At 43.1% G+C, this 18440-nt stretch overlaps 2 protein-coding genes across 4 annotated transcripts in view; both read right to left on the bottom strand.

Annotated features, from left to right (window-relative positions):
* Nucleotides 1-6063: 6063 nt before the first annotated feature.
* Nucleotides 6064-9579, bottom strand: hoxb2a (homeobox B2a). The gene is made up of 2 exons (XM_086132467.1): nucleotides 8748-9579; nucleotides 6064-7411 (listed from the first exon to the last, which is right to left on the bottom strand). The coding sequence occupies exons 1-2, from the start codon at nucleotides 9232-9234 to the stop codon at nucleotides 6579-6581; spliced, it is 1320 nt and encodes a 439-aa protein (XP_085988593.1). The 5' UTR covers nucleotides 9235-9579; the 3' UTR covers nucleotides 6064-6578.
* A 2563-nt stretch (nucleotides 9580-12142) lies between these two features.
* hoxb3a (homeobox B3a) overlaps nucleotides 12143-18440 on the bottom strand; it is a 38604-nt gene continuing 32306 nt past the window's right edge. For 2 of the 3 annotated variants that reach the window (XM_086132464.1, XM_086132465.1), the window contains one exon: nucleotides 12143-16339. In XM_086132464.1, the coding sequence (XP_085988590.1) occupies nucleotides 15465-16339 (875 nt within the window). In that variant the 3' untranslated portion in view covers nucleotides 12143-15464. The remainder of the gene's footprint in view (nucleotides 16340-18440) is intronic. The other variant, XM_086132466.1, reaches the window with a different exon arrangement.

Below are 18440 nucleotides of genomic sequence, written 5' to 3'. Positions count from 1 at the left end.
ATCCATTTTCTGAACCACTTTATCCTCACAAGGGTCGTGGGGGTGGCTGGAGCCAATCCCAGCTGTCTTCGGGCAGTAGGCAGGGGACACCCTGAACCGGTTGCCAGCCAATCACAGGGCACACAGAGACGAACAACCATCCACGCTCACACCTAGGAACAATTTAGAGCAGTGGTTCTGAACCTGGGTTCGATTGAACCCTAGGGGTTCGGTGAATCAGTCTTAGGGGTTTGACAGAGCCTCTGCCATGGAGGTTAACAACATGTAATTAGTTATGAAATGCCCGCTTGGCCATCACTGGCTGGTTAATTTTGTGCACAATTAAAAAACATATACTTTATAATTATACTAATTGTGTTTACATTTTTTCTGTTTTTAATAAACGCATTTTTTTAATGTCTTGAATGTCATCAAAAATCATACTCTTTATTTTTCACTCATGAAGGGTTTGGTGAATGCGCATATGAACCGGTTGGGTCCAGTACCTCTCACAAGGTTCAGAACCACTGATTTAGAGTGTTCAATCAGCCTGCCACGCATGTTTTTAGAATTTGGGATGAATCCGGGGTACCTGGAGAAAACCCACACAGGCACGGGGAGAACACTCGAACTCCACACAGAAAGGCCGGAGCTGGGATCAAACCTACGACCTCTGCACTGTGAGGTTGCCACGCTAACCACTCGTTCACCGGGCCACCCTACATAGAAATGTTTTAAATTTTAAGAGAATTAAACACATTCAAATCCCGATGAAAATTTCGAGTCTTCAACCAACCTAACATGCATGTCTTCAGAATTTAAAAAAAAGAAAAAACACACAAGAACAGGGAAAACATGCTACATAGTCATGTTAAGTCATTTTAATAAATCAATACTAGAAATACCCTTGTGATGATTAAGAGAATTGGAAAAATGAATAAGATAAGATAAGATAAGATATCCTTTATTTGTGCCACACTGGGGAAATTTATATTTCAATTTCAATTTATAAATACAATTAATTTAACAATTATGTCAAAAATGTTGCTTTTACCTCACACATCCAGTTTCCCCCCCAAACTCAATTGTGTGACTTGAAATTCCTGAGTAAAACGAGGGTCTGGACAATATTTGTCACACATCAGTGTAATCTTGAGCTCTTGAGCTTCTGCTTCAATGCATTTCCAAGCAGAAGCCAAGATTTCATGTTGTAGCGTGGAGCATTTTTCGCCTGGAACAAAGAAAATGTAAAAAAAAACATAAAAGCTATCATGATGAAAACAACATCAGTTTCAGCCTCTGTGAAACAAAAAAGTCTGTACATTCTAATGACTATATGAGCAAACTGCCTGGAGCAGAGGAGTGAAATGAGAGCTGGATAGCATTTTTACTGCTTTCAGTTATCAGCTATCTTTGATAAGAGTCTGTCAACTTTACTGTCTTATCTACACACCACATTTACACCAGTGCTGCAGGGCTGTGGGAGAAGAGAAAGTTATAGAGTAAAAATTTCCACACAGTGGGCTCTGCACAATTCTTTTGGATTGTTTTTGATCAATATGAAAGCAATGGCAATGAGGTTTTATGTCGTTTTTTTTAAATTATCAAAATTATTTATCGAGTGGCACAGTGGTCGACTGGTTCGCATGTCCACCTCACAGTGCAGAAGTGCAAGGTTCGATTACGCCTTCCTGTGTGGAGTTTGCATGTTCTCCCCGTGCCTGCGTGGGTTGTGTCCGGGTACTCCAGTTTCCTCCCACATTCCAAAGACATGCATGGCAGGTTAATGGTACACTCTAAATTCGGTGTGAGTGTGAGCACGGATGGTTGTTCGTCTCTGTGTGCCCTGCAATTGGTTGGCAACCGGTTCAGGGTGTCCCCCGTCTACTGCCCGAAGACGGCTGGGATAGGCTCCAGCACGCCCGTGACCGTCGTGAGGATAAGCAGATAAGAAAATGAGTGATGGATGGATGGACTATTGTTTGTCTTCCAGAGTCAACACGGCCCAGTGCAGAAATGCACGAACACAATGGAAAAACTGCAAATATTTAAAACAGACCCGATGTATTCTGCAAAGGCGTTCTAGGACCAAACTAAGACAAAAACAGAGCAACAGGGCAAAAAAAAAAAAAAAAAAAATAGGTGCATTTTCATTTTCGTATCGGGGCAAGTCTAGTTTACCGCATTTGGGAATTTGGCAGACGACATTGCAGCTTGCTGGCTGTTCCTGCAGATGGAACTGGCGCTGATAGAGCTGACCTGAGAATTTGGTGGCACAGGCTGTGTAATGCAATCTTGATGGATTTGAGCGAGGCGTAGACAGATTCTGGGAAAAAAAACTAAACATGACAACAGCATGGGACAATCCAATTAAATCATTGAAGAAATCTATTCATTGAATGTATTACTAACATCATGATCATCTTGAAAATATTTTAAGAGCACCCCCCCCCCCCCTTGACTGTGCTGCATCAATGACTGAGCACGGTCTTTGCTGAAAACTTTACTTAGGTCATGGTATTCTAGTCAGCAAATTGGTGATCAAGTGGAGAGTGACACGAGTGATGCTTTTAATGACAAATTGTGCATATAGAAAAAATGTTGAAAGGTTAAACTAAACATTGAATGATATGTTGCTACCATCGGTGGGCTTTCCATCAGTACTGACACAAGGTCCATCACTGGATGCCTGTCTTCAGTGAAATCATCACTAACTGGGTCAAGTACTGTCAGACCTCTCAGCCCATCACTGACGGACAGCGTTTTGCTGAGTCATTATAAGTGTTTTTTTATGGACAAGCATATTTCCTGTGACAATTGTAAGGAGTAAAAAACATTTTAATTTGAACATGGACTACTAATTAATACTCCCATTTTTAGAACAATGATTACATGTAAAGTGCCTAACACTGGATGACATGTTGATCAGAACCGGAAAATGTGTTTGGAAATGATTTTGAGTTTGAAAATGATTTTGAGTGCTCCACCATATTAATGTGTGGCTCTCCAGATGGAAACCGTAATGAAGAAATATTCATCCATCCATTTTCTAATCCGCTAATGCTCACAAGGGTCACGGGTGTGCTGGAGCCTATCCCAGATGTCTTCGGCTACCAGGCGGGGGACACCCTGAACTGGTTGCCAGTCAATCGCAGGGCACACATCGATAAATGACCATTCGCGCCCACAATTACACTTAGTGACAATTTAGAATGTTCCTTTAACCTGCCTTGCAGGTTTTTGGAATGTGGAATGAAACTGGAATCCCCGGAGAAAAGCCACATTGGCACGGGGAGAACATGGAAGCTTCACACAGGAAAGCCACAGTCGCTAATGAAGAAATAATTAGTCTGAATTTTTTAAGATTTATACTTTTAAGACATGTAGTTATTAAAAAAGAAAGTGACACAGTGCTTCTCTGGGTTATTTTGACCAATCCACCTTCCTAGTCTGTGAGCAGCCGATCACGATTGCTTTTCAGACCTTACCAATGTTGATGAACTTTGATTGACAGATTTAATTAGGTCTTTCGCCAAAATCTTTTCGTGTCTGAGTGTCGAAAGTTTCCACTTGACTCTGCGGATGATAAAAGCACACCGTTGACTTTTTGTGCCACCCCTGTTAAGTGGGTGATCTGTCACACCTGAGTTATGCAATAGCATACACCCAGGCTGAAATCATAACAGTGACGGACGGTGACCGTGATACAAGAGATAAAAAGACTACTACATATTACAGTGTGGCAGCCAGTCGACAGACGGTGACAGCCAGAAGAGCGAGATTATTGAAACACACACAACCAAGCTTTCTTTTGCTTTGCATAGCAGCGTGTTCAGTTGCGCTTACGGACGTAGCGCCAAGGTGTATTTCCTGACATTGGTTTTATGAAGTGTTCCAGAACCGCTGTGGTGATATCCTTTACACATTGATGTTGTTTCTTTTTTGATGCAGTGCCGCCTGAAGGATCGAGGCTCAGAGGCCTTCTATTTTGGTTTTCAGCCATTCCGCTTACATGCAGTGATTTCTCCAGATTCTCAGTATTTTGGGATATTTTGGACCATAAATGATGCAATCCCTACATTTCTTGCAATTGTACGCTGAGGAACATTGTCCTTCAATTGTTCGACTGTTTTCATGCAGTTGTTCACAAAAATCGGAACCGCTCCCGATCTTTCATCTGTAGTATGGACAGTATTTGTCCATCTTGGTGCCAGAGGCTCCTCGACATATGGCTGCAAATATGAGCAGAGGTTACAGGCCACCACAGGAAGTAAATAAAACTGCATGAACTGAGTTGTTTTTTATTTTTATTTTTTATGTTTATTCTCTCTCTCTCTCTCTCTCTCTCTCTCTCCACTTCTCTCACTGCGCCTGTTGTTGTTCTCTCTCTCTCTCTCTCTCTCTCTCTCTCTCCTTGTCGCTCCCTCTCTCTGCCCCCTTCTCTCATTTTCTATCTCTCTCCCTTTCTCTCTATCTCTCTCTCTCTCTGTCTCTCCTTCCCTCAATGCCCCTTTGATGTTCTTCTCTCTCTCTCTCTCTCTCTCTGTCGCTCTCTCTCTCTCTCTCTCTCTCTCACTGCCAAATTGCCAATCAAATCCAGTACTTTGTAATAGTTTGTGCAGGATCACACAGAAGTTGGAGTGCGTGTTGGCACTGGCATCTGCTTTAGATTGTTTTCTTTAAGTCTCTCACAGCTCTGAGCATTTCACCCAGTTGAGCTATAGGATTGTTGAACATTATTTTTCAATGTATACTCAATTATCCTGATTATATCTCAAGGGTAAGATCAATAAATGGAACACTGTGTTGCTAAACAGAAACAGCTAATGTTCTGAAACACACAACCAATGTTGATAATATTCGAAATTTCGCCCCTGACTGTGCTTCATTGTTTTGTCTCTTGTTTCCCTGATGGATTGCATCAAATTGCATCAATACTTCAGTGAAATGAGCATACTCACAGAAGTCGGTGTTGCAATGAATAAGTAGGCATCCTATATTTTTAATCCTCCATTTAGAACATTGTCATTAAAAAAACAAACATTCCTCATATTTAAATTATTATTATTGGTGTGTGTGTGTGTGTCTCTCTCTCTCTCTCTCTCTCTCTGTATATATATATATATATATATATATATATATATATATATATATATATATATATATATACGCGTTGTGTGTGTGTAGTGGTGGTGGGGGGGGGGGGCGTTTGTAGAAGAAGTAGTAATAGAAAGTGCATTTCGAGCACGATGACGTTTTCTCTGTCGTCCTCTTTTTCTTTATCCCCCACACGCGCGAGCACACACACACACACACACGCACACACGCACACGAGGTCGCACGCGCGCACACAGCTTGCCCCGTAATGGCTGCCATTGCTCATTGTTTGCATCCTGCTTTGTCTGCAGCGCCATTTTAACTCCGCAGGAGGAGGGGAAGCAGCCAAGTTAGCATAACATTAAATTCTCAAAGGCTGCGGGATGTTCCTATTGCTCGTGGACATCAACGCATTCAATCTTTTGTTTAATATGCTAACTATATCATAATATATACTATTATTACGACTAACTATTATAAACCTATAGGGAACACAGCCAAGTGTAGTGTTCCCATTATTTGTAGCGCAGGCTAAAATAATTTTCTACATTTAACATCCCTGTGCAGTCGTTCGTTGCCGACTGCGTGTTTATTTGCTAAGTGTCCTAATTCTACCCAGACGAAACGATCTAAAGAAAATCAGGACAATCCGTGTCCTCAATCTGTTATTTTCATTCTTTCAATCTGCTCTGAAAAATGAGTGAGCGAGTGTGGTAAGAAAAACATAACTTTAACAGTGAAAAAGCATTTGGTGCAAAGTAAAGCGCATTTAGGTGTATTAAATAACTAATTTAATATAATAAACATTTAAAACAATAAGAATAAGAATAAGAAGAAGAACCATTATCATCATCGAGCATCTCATTTTCAGTAGTACTGTATGCCCAAGTCGTACAAATTGTAAACGTTCAACAAAAAGGTCTCAATGTTATATATCCGATAGAACATTAATTTGAACACCTTAGAAATAAAAACTGTAAACGCCACTTTGTAATTGCATTTGTATTTTTATTAGCATATTCGTATTCCACTATGAAAATATGTATACAATAAATAATTTGGATCTCACTATTAAAGAATCTCCATAAATAAACTAGTGTGTAAAACTCGCATCATCAACACGGCTTCCTTCTTCTCTCGGTTCACAGCATTTTTTTTCCCCCGTTCATTTCCTCAATCGAGATTTTCAAAAAGCAGTCCAGCGATACTAAGCGGTTCCTGAGAAGTTTGGATTAAAAAAATCACGCACTCTAAAAGTTCTAACTAATAAATATCATTGTAAATTCACATTCCTGGAATGAGGTCACAGAAAAAAAGATTTTTTTAATATGGTCATCTCTCGTCGTAGCTCTTCATTTTAATAGTCAAAAATAGTGGCAATAGGATGAAATCATTCGGGAATGTAGACGTGTTTATTTGTCTGTTTGTTTGTTTGTTTTCCTCAGCAATGCAGTTCTTGTCGAGAGCCCTCGTTTCATGTGCGGTAATTATAAACAAAACTCTCAGAAGTTGAGATGCTGAAGGTCCATGGTGCACAGAGTGCGTGTGAACAAGTCGAAGTCCTCTTCCGAAAAATCCACCGGGCTGTCCAATGAACTCTGAAGACTGGGTGACATGCAGGCGTCCCCGGAAAAGAACGTCAGGTCGGGGAGCTCCGAGGAGCACGAGGAGGAGGGGATGGACGAGTCTGGCTGCTCGCAAAATGCTGGATCAGATACTGATACTGTGCTCGTCTCGTTCAAATGCTTTACGCTCGTGTTCTCGCTGGAATGTTTTGCGGCGAACTGCTCCGGGGACTGGTATTTGGCAGCAGAGTCACAGGAGTCAGCCGCATTCGACAGGGTTGGCAGCTCCGGGCGGCTCGATAGGCCTCCCTCTTCCAGCGTGGGATGCGCATTGTCTCCGCTGTCAAAGGTGTGGGCGGTGGGTGCAGCGGCCGAAGATGGATTACTGCTCCCCGCCTCGCCATCCGATAACTCCCCGGTGCCAGATGCTTCAAGCGGCTGGCTTGAGTATGGTGATGAAGCATCCGCGCCTTCGAGGGGCTCGATACAACTCGGTTCGCCGGATTCTTGGTTTCCTCCTCCCCCTTCGCCACCGCCGTCACGGTGGTGTGTGGTCTGCCGCTTGTGTTTCATCCGCCGGTTCTGGAACCAAACTTTAACCTGCCGCTCGGTCAAATCCAAAAGGGCGGCAATCTCCACTCTTCTAGGTCGGCAAAGATACTTGTTAAAATGAAACTCCTTCTCCAGCTCGAGCAGTTGCGTGTTGGTGTAGGCTGTGCGGAGCCGACGGGACCCGGCTCCTCCGACATCCAGACCCGCCTGATTCGGATCTGAACGGAACAGTACATAAATAAAGGCCGTGCTTTAATTATTCGTTCAAATGCGTGCACGTGGATTTCGTTATTCTTATATTACAATGCGCGTCATGTTTTTTTCCTCCGTGGGGATTCAATGAAGCCACTAAAATATTACGCGCACAATTTCGTCTTTAAAATACCGGTAAGCTGTTTCAACATAGGGCATGGAGATCGCCCGGGTCTCTTTTATGTAATATAAAAGATTAAAACACCCTAATATATCATTAATGAATTATAGAACCCGCCCTCTGAATATAATCTAGCCTCGAAATATAAAAAAATAAATACAGCAATAAACTAATTTTAAAAAGCTAAGTAAAGCGAGTTGTATCGCTATAATGCCAGTAACACTCGTATGCAACAAGCAGGGAGTACTGTGAGTGAGCGACTGTGTGAAATTGACATGCAGAGATTAGATTAAACACATCAAAATAGAGAGTAAGAATGAGAAGCATATATGCAAATATTATATACTGTATATATACTGCATTGCATCTGCGTTTTTGTCGTATATGTCAAAACAGACACCAAGCCCTTAAGGGAACCAGCAAAAGAAAAGGCGGAAATTTGTACACGATATAAAAAGTGTGCGTGTGTGTGTGTGTGATTTAGGTGTTGATCTAAAAATATTAATTGGATAACTTCGTATGCGATGTAACTGGAAGCCAAACGAAATTAAGGACTTAAGGATTTCCATATATTACTTTGTGTTGATAGTAGGCTCGATCCAACCCCGCCCCACGATTCTTTGAGGGACTATATGTGTCGCAATTCAATATGGCTGCCTTGAGCACAAAATATAGGTTATATCCGGGAGGACTCTCTGTTTCGAAATATCAACATGTAAAGTTTGTAATTATTCCAAATAAGCACGTGAAGAATTGTAGAGAAAATACCCCTTGCGTTTACGCACAACATGTCATCATTCCAAATTTAATGACTGTCATAATAACCGGGATAGATATACAGTACATATATAATTGCGGGGTACACAATGCAAAACGGAACCCCTCTCTTCAAATAGCTAACGTGGCCATTTTAAGACCAATGAATGGGATCGTGCAAGACAGGGCACAGCATAATGCAGTGGTCTAAAAATGGCTCCCTGCTGCTCCTGCATCACCGCAATACACAAGACGCACACAGACACAACAGTGATTGAGACAATGCCATCCTCGACTGATATACATTTGACGCAATTGCCCGAGTGGAGATTAGCAGTGGGCAATCAATCAGTTTAAACACATCCAAGTCATCCCTGCTGCACAACCATAAATACAAACACATGCACACCCCAGCATACACCGACCTGTGGGTGATTCGATGCCCGCCATAGCGTACCCGGAGGCGGTCGGTGAAGGAGACGAAGAGGCAGATGGGATGATGGATCCGCCACTGCTCGAGCTGCCTCCACTTTTCTGGCATTTTTTGGATGACTTCTTCTCTTTCATCCAGGGGAATTCGTGAGCCAGCGATCCTGCGGCAGACGATGCGTTCTGGGCGGGGGCCTGGCTGGGCGGGCAGGGCTGTTGGCGGCCGAGTCGGTGGTTCGTCTGGAGGCCATTGGTAACAGAGGTTCTCCGGTTCTGTTGGTTCCTTGAAGATGGTCTTGGCTGGCTGGCTGTGCAGGGGCTGAGGCTGGGGATGGTGTTCTCGAAGGGAGGCGGAATTACTGTCGACTCCTTGATTGATGAAGTTTGAAATGACTCCAGGACGGCAGGGAAGGACGTCAGGCACTCTGCTAGCGACGGTTGGCTGTTTATAAAACCGATCTCTCGTTCAAATTCAAAATTCATAGCTCCTTCAAACGGATATCACTGTTTAACGATGAGACCCCCGGAAAACCCCTTCCCTAAAATAAAAAGCAAAACACGCGCACACACGCGCACACACACACGCACATTCATGTAGACTCCTACAGTCCTGAAACGTCTTAAAATTAACCACAAATTAAAAAAGCACGAGCACGGAAGCACCGGCCGCGATAGCGTAAATGCGTGTGGCAATATAATAATTGTGTATATTGGTGATATTACTAGCGTATGGGGACCTGGGTAGGCTAAACTGAAGAACTATGGGGTGAAAATGCAGCCAATTCCTGGTCACGTGATCCGAAAGAACCAATAGAGGCCTAGGCCTGGCAGCGGCGTTGACTGTGGGAAGCTGCATAATTATTTATGTACAAAATGTGGCAAACGGGGCTATACCGCAAAATAATGCCATTGTTTTTGTCACGCCGGGGGGTGTTTCAGAGGCAAGGAAGAAGCCTGAAGGCTACCGTTAGCCATGTGGGCAGTGTAGGCGAACTGTCGGTGGATTTCAACTCGTATGACAGAAACAATAGAGCATCGTTTTTTCCCCATGGCTGATGACGGTCAACTCTCGAAGATCCCCAACACCGTTTACATTATGGCTCCTTCAAAAATGCTATCAAGTTCAAAACTCAGTTCATAAAAAAAAATTTTGTGGGACAGACGCCGAAAATTTTAGATATGTGGGGAAATATTTTACATTTCATTTTTGCACAGACAGCAGTATGGCTAGATTTAATTATACAGAAAAGGTGGGAAATGTTTAATTGCAAATGGGTCGTGCTTGCTCTTCTTCGGCTGTTTGCTTTTCGTAAAAAGATCCGAGTTTTGATTTTTGAAATCCATCTTCTTGTGTCCCTCGGCAATCCATAGTGAGAGACAGAGGTTACCCTACCCCCTTCCTCAGTGTGAAGTGTGTGTTAAAATGGTTGGTGTGTTTACGGAGGGAGAGGGAGTTCACAGCGAGGTCGGTCTGCAAGGGGGGGGGGGGGGTGGGGGGGTACGCACAAGTCGCTGTTCGTGATACAAAGACACAATTTTAATATGAGCTTTCCGAGTTGATTGCCGGGGGCATAATGTCATTGGAAAATTGGGCGAAAATAATGACAGTTTGGAAAAATTGGGAACTCCATAAATAGGACGGGATGTTTCAATAGGGCCAAGGGAGCCCCGGGTGGGTGGGTGTTGGTGATCAATCTTTCTCTGACTGCAAAGACCCTGACGCATGCCTCTTCTTTCCTGAAATCATTGATGCAAACCTCCCATCCACGCTACCCATTTTCTTATATTATGAACATCCACTGCGAAAGTAACATGCACCTGTTTTATCCTCGTATTCCATTCCGACCCCGACGACAGCCCCCATTTCGTTTGCATACAAGTTGTCTTCGCCTCCTTATCCCCGAGGGTGTAAAAGAAAGAAAAAAATGCAGAAATGTGTGTGGGAGTGAGGGCCACTGAGCGAAGCGGGCAAAGTAGAGGCTGGATTTGACGGCACATCCACAACCACTCGGATATCCGCAGAAGGCACACATTTTTCTATAGATCGAATTTGTGAATGTATTAGATTTACATTTCGTTGTTTTGAGGGTAATGGTAAACTGATCAGGTAAAATGATCTATTTGGAACATGGCCTGATTATACGGTCTCGCAGTATGTTAAACTGCTATTGCATAACACAACGTATGTTGCGAAAGAAATTAATCCTGCGATTTTGATCGCTTGTTCAAGATGCATGCATGAAAACAACATTTGGGTGAGCGTTGACAGTTAACATCAGATGGGTATTTGTAATTCTATTAAAAGCTGTCGGCCTGCGTGATGGTCGTTAATAAAACAGCGTTGAAGCTCTCCGAGCTCCTGTGACACGCAACGGCCTTGTGAAAACCCGCTTGCGGCTCAGCTAGTCTCAACTTTCAGCGGCGGCTTGCGCAGCTGAAGCCAAGTTCCCTGTCTGTTTTTATGAGGCAATAAATTTGATCAATCTCTGCTTATTGGTGTTTTTATTGTCTGTTAGTCCAACGAAAATGTAAAGGGAAGTACGGCCGTTATTTATGGGGCGCTGATTTATGTCTCAAGTCGGTTCTCAGAAATAGCGGGGTGAGACGGAGAGAGGTAAAGAATTGAAGCTGCGGTTGAGGGTCCAAACCACGTGATCACGTCATGGCGTGAGCTCGGGGTTTTTTTCCAAACAGAGACAGAGCGCCGTCTTGAAAGACCAACGTGGGTTTATAATCATACAAGTATTATAATATAATTTGCACGTAGCCAGAAAAGAAGCTTAATCGCAAATCTACTGTGAGCACTGTGGAAAAAATAAGTTCCCTATCGTTGCACTGTTTTGTTATTTCATGTATCGCATTTCTGATAGTGAACAACAAACAAACCGTTTGTGCTTCAAAACGATTAGATAATACGTCGACATGTATGGACAATTTTCTGGCGGTAAATAAAAATAATGTTCAAATAATGCTCATTATCAGTTAGCATCTACAGTTTAGATGCTAAACTATGGAAACTATGGATGCAAGAATCAACCGATTTGTTAGGAACAGGAGAGGGACGGGAAACAGCGTTAAAGCAACAATAGAGGTGACCCAGTGTAAATGCTCTCCTAAAATTTATCTTGAAATCAATTGTTCTTGCGGTTATTGTGTTTTTGTCGTTGTTGTCGTTTCTACTAACAAACACTTGTCTTTAATGATTGCCTCTGATCGGCTGCTATACCAGCATGTCCCACCGGATTAATAAAGTATCAAACTGACCTAACGCTCGAGATTCACAACATTTTTGGAGAACGGTGTGAATTTGGGATGTAAATCATTGCACTTGAAAGCCTGCGGTTCAAGTTTACTGCCTGAGAGGATGTCGAAACAGTGAATGAAACTCTGAATAAAGTAACATTTTATTAAGGAATTGTTGGACAGACAACTCTATAAACACTTAAATATAAAGTTGCTAAAGGGCAAATAAAGAAGTCTTGTTCTCCAAAAAGACTTTTTCTTCTTCCCCCAGCTAATAGGTTGTCAAAATTCTACAGTATGCGCATGGATGGGTTACCAAACCCCATCCTGCAGTTGCCTTGTACATGGCAAGACATGTATGTACAAGGGTCACTGTAGGAACTTAAAAAGTACTTATTCGCTATCAAAATACAAGAACTAAAAATGTAACTTCAGTACAATCGACAAAGAAGAAACACAATGTTGTTTTTTCTTTCATAACAGGTAACTGCTAGAAAATTACATTTTTTTCTCAACATAAATACATGATGGATAAATAATGATAATGGAGAGAGAAAATTCTTTTCAACTGGTTATAACAAATAAATATTTTCTGTGAATAATCACTTGGACGCACATTTGCGAAAGACTCTGATTGGAGAGCCTCCCTGAAAATATTTTTTTTTTTTACTGTAAACTTAAAAATGTAAACTCTAAGTGCAACAATGATGCCCAGATGCCAAAAGCATTTGTGTAAATTGTACTTTAAAAAAAACATGAGTATATTTCCAGAACATCAAGGAGTGTAGAGTGGGCCGAACACACTTAATGATTTTAATACTAAGTTCATTATTTTTAAAAATGTTTTGTGTATTGTCCCAAACTCTGCTTACAGACGCTTCAAACAAATAAACCCATTTTTTTTAATGTGCACACATTTCTGGGATTAGAATTTTTGTTCAAATATATACCCTGTATCCATTTTAAAAGTTAAGATATGTGTGGGGGGGGGGGAACAACAACAAACAATATAAAAGAATGATGCCCACCTATTTATGTAAACCCTTCCTTCAGTGAAAGTGAGTGAGAAATGGGCATAAACATAAATAAAAAGCATTCTCAACGCTATACCCTGTATCAATGATGTGCGAAAATAAGGTCATCAACAAATTTTGGAACAACGTCAGCAGTGGATGTTACCTGACTGCACATTTACCAACCGTAGGAAACTAGCTTAGCATTGCTGTGTGTACAAAGGGCGGGATGCTAAAGTACCTAGCGAGACTTTGTATGTACGTATGACATTCTCGCGGATCTATCACCTTGGAGCTTTCCAAAAACACGGTTGGAGTGAGAGAAGAGGTGACTGAAGGTGTCAAAATTGTGTTCAGATGCATAAATAGAATTGTAGAAAATTGTTGCCCCTCATCAGAGGGTGTGTGCTGTTGTGACATTATCAAATACAATTCGGTTAGTGATTAAATCTGGATCCACACAGGAGGTGAAAAGAGACAGAGGATTACGACTCAGCGTTTTGATGCACTTACTGGACAGGCAAGAGTGAAGAGTGCCAGCTATTCTTTCCTCTCTCTAAGAGCTCGACACGCAGCTCAGATGACTACAACATGTGTTGCCTGGAGGGGAAGAAACCTCACTGTCATTAATCGAGCCACCTCAGTAACTTCCCATTAAACGCTCCACTATTTCATCTGGAAGACCTCTTTGTACACGGGGCTGGCGAGGTATCTAGTATTTAAATGAAGTCTCAATCAGTGTCATTCAATAGAATATTAATGAGTATACCATTTGCTCAAGTGATCGATGATTTTGAGATCGGTGAATTTGAAAACATTTAATAAAGGCTTTCTATGAAACATCCATGCACCCATTTTCTAAACCGCTTCCCCTTATGAAGGGTCGCGGGTGTGCTGGAGCTTATCCGAGTTTTCTTCCGGCAGTAGGCGGGTTACACCCGGAACTGGTTGCCAGCCAATCGAACCCTGCACCTCTGCACTGTGAGGCTGACGTGCTAACCAGTCTATCGCCATGTCGCCCTTCTATGAAACTAATTAACCCTTTCATGCACCAATAATAATAACCTGTAACTTGATAGCATGGTAAACTGTCCACTGTATTAACCGCTGTCCCTGAAAGCGCTAAAGACAAATAAATGCCTCTTTTTTAGGTTGTCACGACTGCACTCATGAGTTTGGCAGTATAATACTGTACTAACTTCATCCATCCATTTCCTATACCACTTGTCTCCAATAGGATCAGTGGTAACTCGAGCTGATCCCTGCTCAGTTTGGGCGAGAGGCGGGGTGACATTCTAGACCGGTCACCAGTCATCAAATAGACAAACAATTAACACGAAAAATCAATTTAGAGCAGTGGTCCCCAATCAGTGGTCCACGGACCAGTATGTGGAACCAGACCGCACAGAGAAACAATTCCACACACCTTTTTTTTTTCAGTGGATATATAAAAATGTTCATGACAGCAGCCAATCAAAGTTGACCTTTTGTTTCTCTACTTTGGTTTGCCAATTGAAAAAGTTAACAGAAAGTAAGAATAAGACATAAACAATGACAGGGCGTGTAGCTAAACGCGCATCTGATGGGCATCCAAGACTTGGTTTATCGTCTGAAGATGAAGCTATTTGACAAGAGAGAATTCCTCACCATGGCTAGTGCAGTAGTAGCTCCAAAGCAACCGTTATGCATGATGTGCCATCTAAAACAGGCAACACAACAATTAATGTTGAATCATTTGTACCACCCATGTGGTGATGTGGAAATCATGAAAACACAAGTGGAGTTTGCCCAGCCTGTCCAAGTCGCATTGGCAGTTGCGCCGCTACTCACTAGCCACGTCGCTGATACCAAATGAAGGATCATAACTTAAAAACGAGAATGTTTTCATTTTAAGGCAGATTCATTACTCCCGAGGGCTCCATTTTTTATCAGTCCACAGCATGATTATATTTTGTTCAAGCTTTGCTGGTCTGCGAAAAAATGGTTGGGGACAACTGATTTAGAGTGTTCAATTTGCCTCAAGGGTTTTTATTTTATTTAATTTTTTTTAGAATGTGGGAGGAGGCCAGAGCACCCAAAGAAAACATCACACAAAGACGTGCCGCCCACTGTTTGCTTGTACTGCCTGCTCCTTATTTAGTGCATACTTGTAGAGACTAGGGCTACAGAATGAGTTTTCTGTTTGAAATGAATAGATACAAATCCAAATTAAGTGCTTTTCTACAAGTAAATACAATGGCATATTGCTAACACCAATGACATCAATATAGGGCCAAAACATTGATTACTCCTGTTAGGGGCTGTAAAGCATAAACCACCGAATTGCTCCTCTCTGTCTCCTTTCTGTCTCTAATGCCTTTGCTTTTCCTGCAGGTGAGTCCCCAAGTGTTAGTTCAGCTTGTTAATTGAGTAACATTACTTGTTCTGTGTGGTCTTCCTTCATTTTTCTTCCCATTGCTACAGGTGAGTGAGCTTGGGTGCTTCTTGAATTCTGCCCTGAGTCGAGGTGTGGTGCGCCGAGAGCTCGGTGTACGTTGCATGAGTGGGCGGGTCGCAGGGACCCGGGGGTACCCCTCCGCTCACATGATGCTGGTTAGTGGCTGACATGGGGCCTGCACCATTGTAGTCAATGGTTTGGTGATGGGATGGTGTGGGGCCAAGGTGATTGAGGCCATACATGGAGGGCCCAGAGCCAGGCATGGCTTCCACATAGCTGCCGCCCCCCACATACACTGGACTGGCCTGCATGTTGGCGGGAGTTCCAAAGCTGGTACTGTTGGCCTGTACGAGGCCATGGTGAGGATGCGGCTCACCGTAGTCTTGATCTTGGTGACTATACTTCTGTTGTGGAGGGCAGCCCTTCATTGGGAGATTGGAATAGGCAGTGGACATGGAGTACGAAACTCCTTGGTGAGGTTTTCCAAAGGATGGGGGAGATGGGGCATCGTAGCCTGACCCTCCTCCCCCACCTCCCCCAACTAATGGGTGCATTGAGTTGAGATAACTGGCAGAGGATTGCATGGGCAGAGGCGGTGAGCTCGTTGGTGAAGGCCCTCCTGAGCTGGAACTTAATCCCTTGGACTTCTGGTCCTTTTTGTACTTCATGCGTCGGTTCTGGAACCAGATCTTGATCTGGCGCTCAGAAAGGTTGAGCAGATTGGCCATCTCCACACGCCGTGGACGGCACAGGTACCGATTGAAATGAAACTCCTTCTCCAGTTCGACGAGTTGGCCGCTGGTGTAGGCTGTACGTGCTCGCTTGGATGAGGCCGATGACCCGCCAGTAGGACTCTTCTCACCGCCGCTACCACTCTCACCTCCACCTGATGCTGCTGGGAGAGGAAAAGGACTTTAGAGGAAGCTTAACAGGGTGATCAGAGTGGAATGGAAACAAAAAAATAAGATTAATGGAAGAGACAGCAGACAAGCAAATTAATGATGAAATGACAGCTGATTCAAAGCGCCTAATAATGTGCTACAGCAACTGTTACACTGTGACTTTTTATATAACTTGTCTGAGTAGTTTAAATGAAAATATTATTTACGTTTACATCAGTATATTTGTTAAGAAGAAACGTTGACTTATTTTTACTTGATTCCATTGAGTGCATTCTGCTCACTATATTTGTACCTACTGTATATAAAATTGCTGTGTGATCTGTTTGTTTGAGTTCATCAGTGAAACTCACACCTCAAGTGCTGTCACATGGCTCAGTTTCAACAATCCAACGTCTCCATAGCCCAACACAGAAGCAAGTTTTCTAAGTGACTCATTTATGTGACATGGCAGAAACAGCAAAGGAAACAACGCCGTGCGCCTCACACTCAGATGTTATGCTAAACCCCTGGCCTCACATGCAATTGATAGTGCAGATACATTGTCTGTGTCTGCCCAAAAAGGTCCATGTTTCAGCCAACAAGAATTCCACTTTGAACATGAGAAAACAGTGGCAGATTAGACCGTTTTAGTAATTTCACAGACGCATGTTCGGAAAAGGGCGGTTTGCACCACTGTGGATGTGAACACACCCGACTTGGTTTGCCATCAATCAGAGTGGCTCCGAGCATTCACTATAAATGTGATGTGACCCATTTCGACAGGAGGTCCAATTGCACAAAGTATGTTTATAAGGAATTGCAAGCAAACCTCCACGGGCGGATGATGTTATGTTAGAATTGGAGAACACAGATATGCACTGTGTGAAGTGGGCACTTGAAGACCCTAATCCTTCTTGTCCATGTCAAATCCAATGACATCCACAACACATTAGCAGACCTCAGAATGTATCTGCCTGTGCCCCGATCAAATACACCAAAATCACATTAGACTATGGGTGCAGAAGACGTGGTTCCAGCTGGCATATAGTTTAGAAAACTTTCTGACAGCAAATTGTCACATGAGCCCAGCATTGCACAGCGTGAGGAACCAATTTCCCAAACAGGCACATAGAGGCTTGCACCTGTATGAAAATCAGGATAAGACAACGTTTCTATATGTACCGTCTATGAAAAGAGAGCCATAAGTCTCACGATGGCCAATCAAGAACGCCAAAATCAATTATACTAATTATCACTGGATGATTCGGATAGATTGCTGAGTCTGTCCCATCCGTCATAGCCGTATCTGACATCTTCATGAACGACTACATGGTCATATCGTTTTATCGTTCCCAACCTTAATTTATAACCTTTTAATTTACCCATTGGCGCATTTCCAGGGTGGCCTGGTGGACCAGTGGTTAGCGCGTCGACCTCACAGTACAGAGGTTGTGGGTTTGATCCCGGCTCCGGCCTTCCTGTGTGAAGTTTGCATGTTCTCCCCGGTCCTGCGTGGGTTTTCTCCGGGTACTCCGGTTTCCTCCCACATTCTAAAAACATGCATGACAGGCTGATTGAACACTCTAAATCATAGGTGTCAAACTCAGGTCCTGGAGGGCCGCTGTCCTGCATGTTTTCCAAGTCTCCCTGTTGCAACACACCTGATTCAAATGAACAGGTTCAATGTCAGGCTTCCGCAGAGCTTGCTGATGATCTGATCATTTGAATCAGGTGTGTTGCAACAGGGAGACTTGGAAAACATGCAGGGCAGTGGCCCTCCAGGACCTGCGTTTGACACCTATGCTCTAAATTGTCCCTAGGTGTGAGTGTGAGTGCGGATGGTTGTTCGTCTCTGTGTGCCATGTGATTGGCTGGAAACCGGTTCAGGGTGTCCCCGCCTACTGCCCGAAGACGGCCGGGATAGGCTCCAGCACCCCCCATGACCCTTGTGAGGATAAAGCTGATCGGAAAATGGATGGATGGCACATTTCCAAGCCTCGAACAGTATTCTTAATCAGCATACCAACCTTCAAGCAAAAATGTAGGACAATAACTAGGACTCCAAATATGACAACGTAAACAAGTCTTTCTGATCGACTTATGAGGACTCTAGCT

The sequence above is a fragment of the Hippocampus guttulatus genome, chromosome 16 (genome assembly GCF_054856545.1).
Source record: "Hippocampus guttulatus isolate MCC_2025c chromosome 16, RoL_Hgut_1.0, whole genome shotgun sequence".
Taxonomy (NCBI): Eukaryota; Metazoa; Chordata; class Actinopteri; order Syngnathiformes; family Syngnathidae; genus Hippocampus; species Hippocampus guttulatus.
Note: the sequence above shows the minus strand (reverse complement) of the source record. Positions and strands in the feature narration are given on the sequence as shown.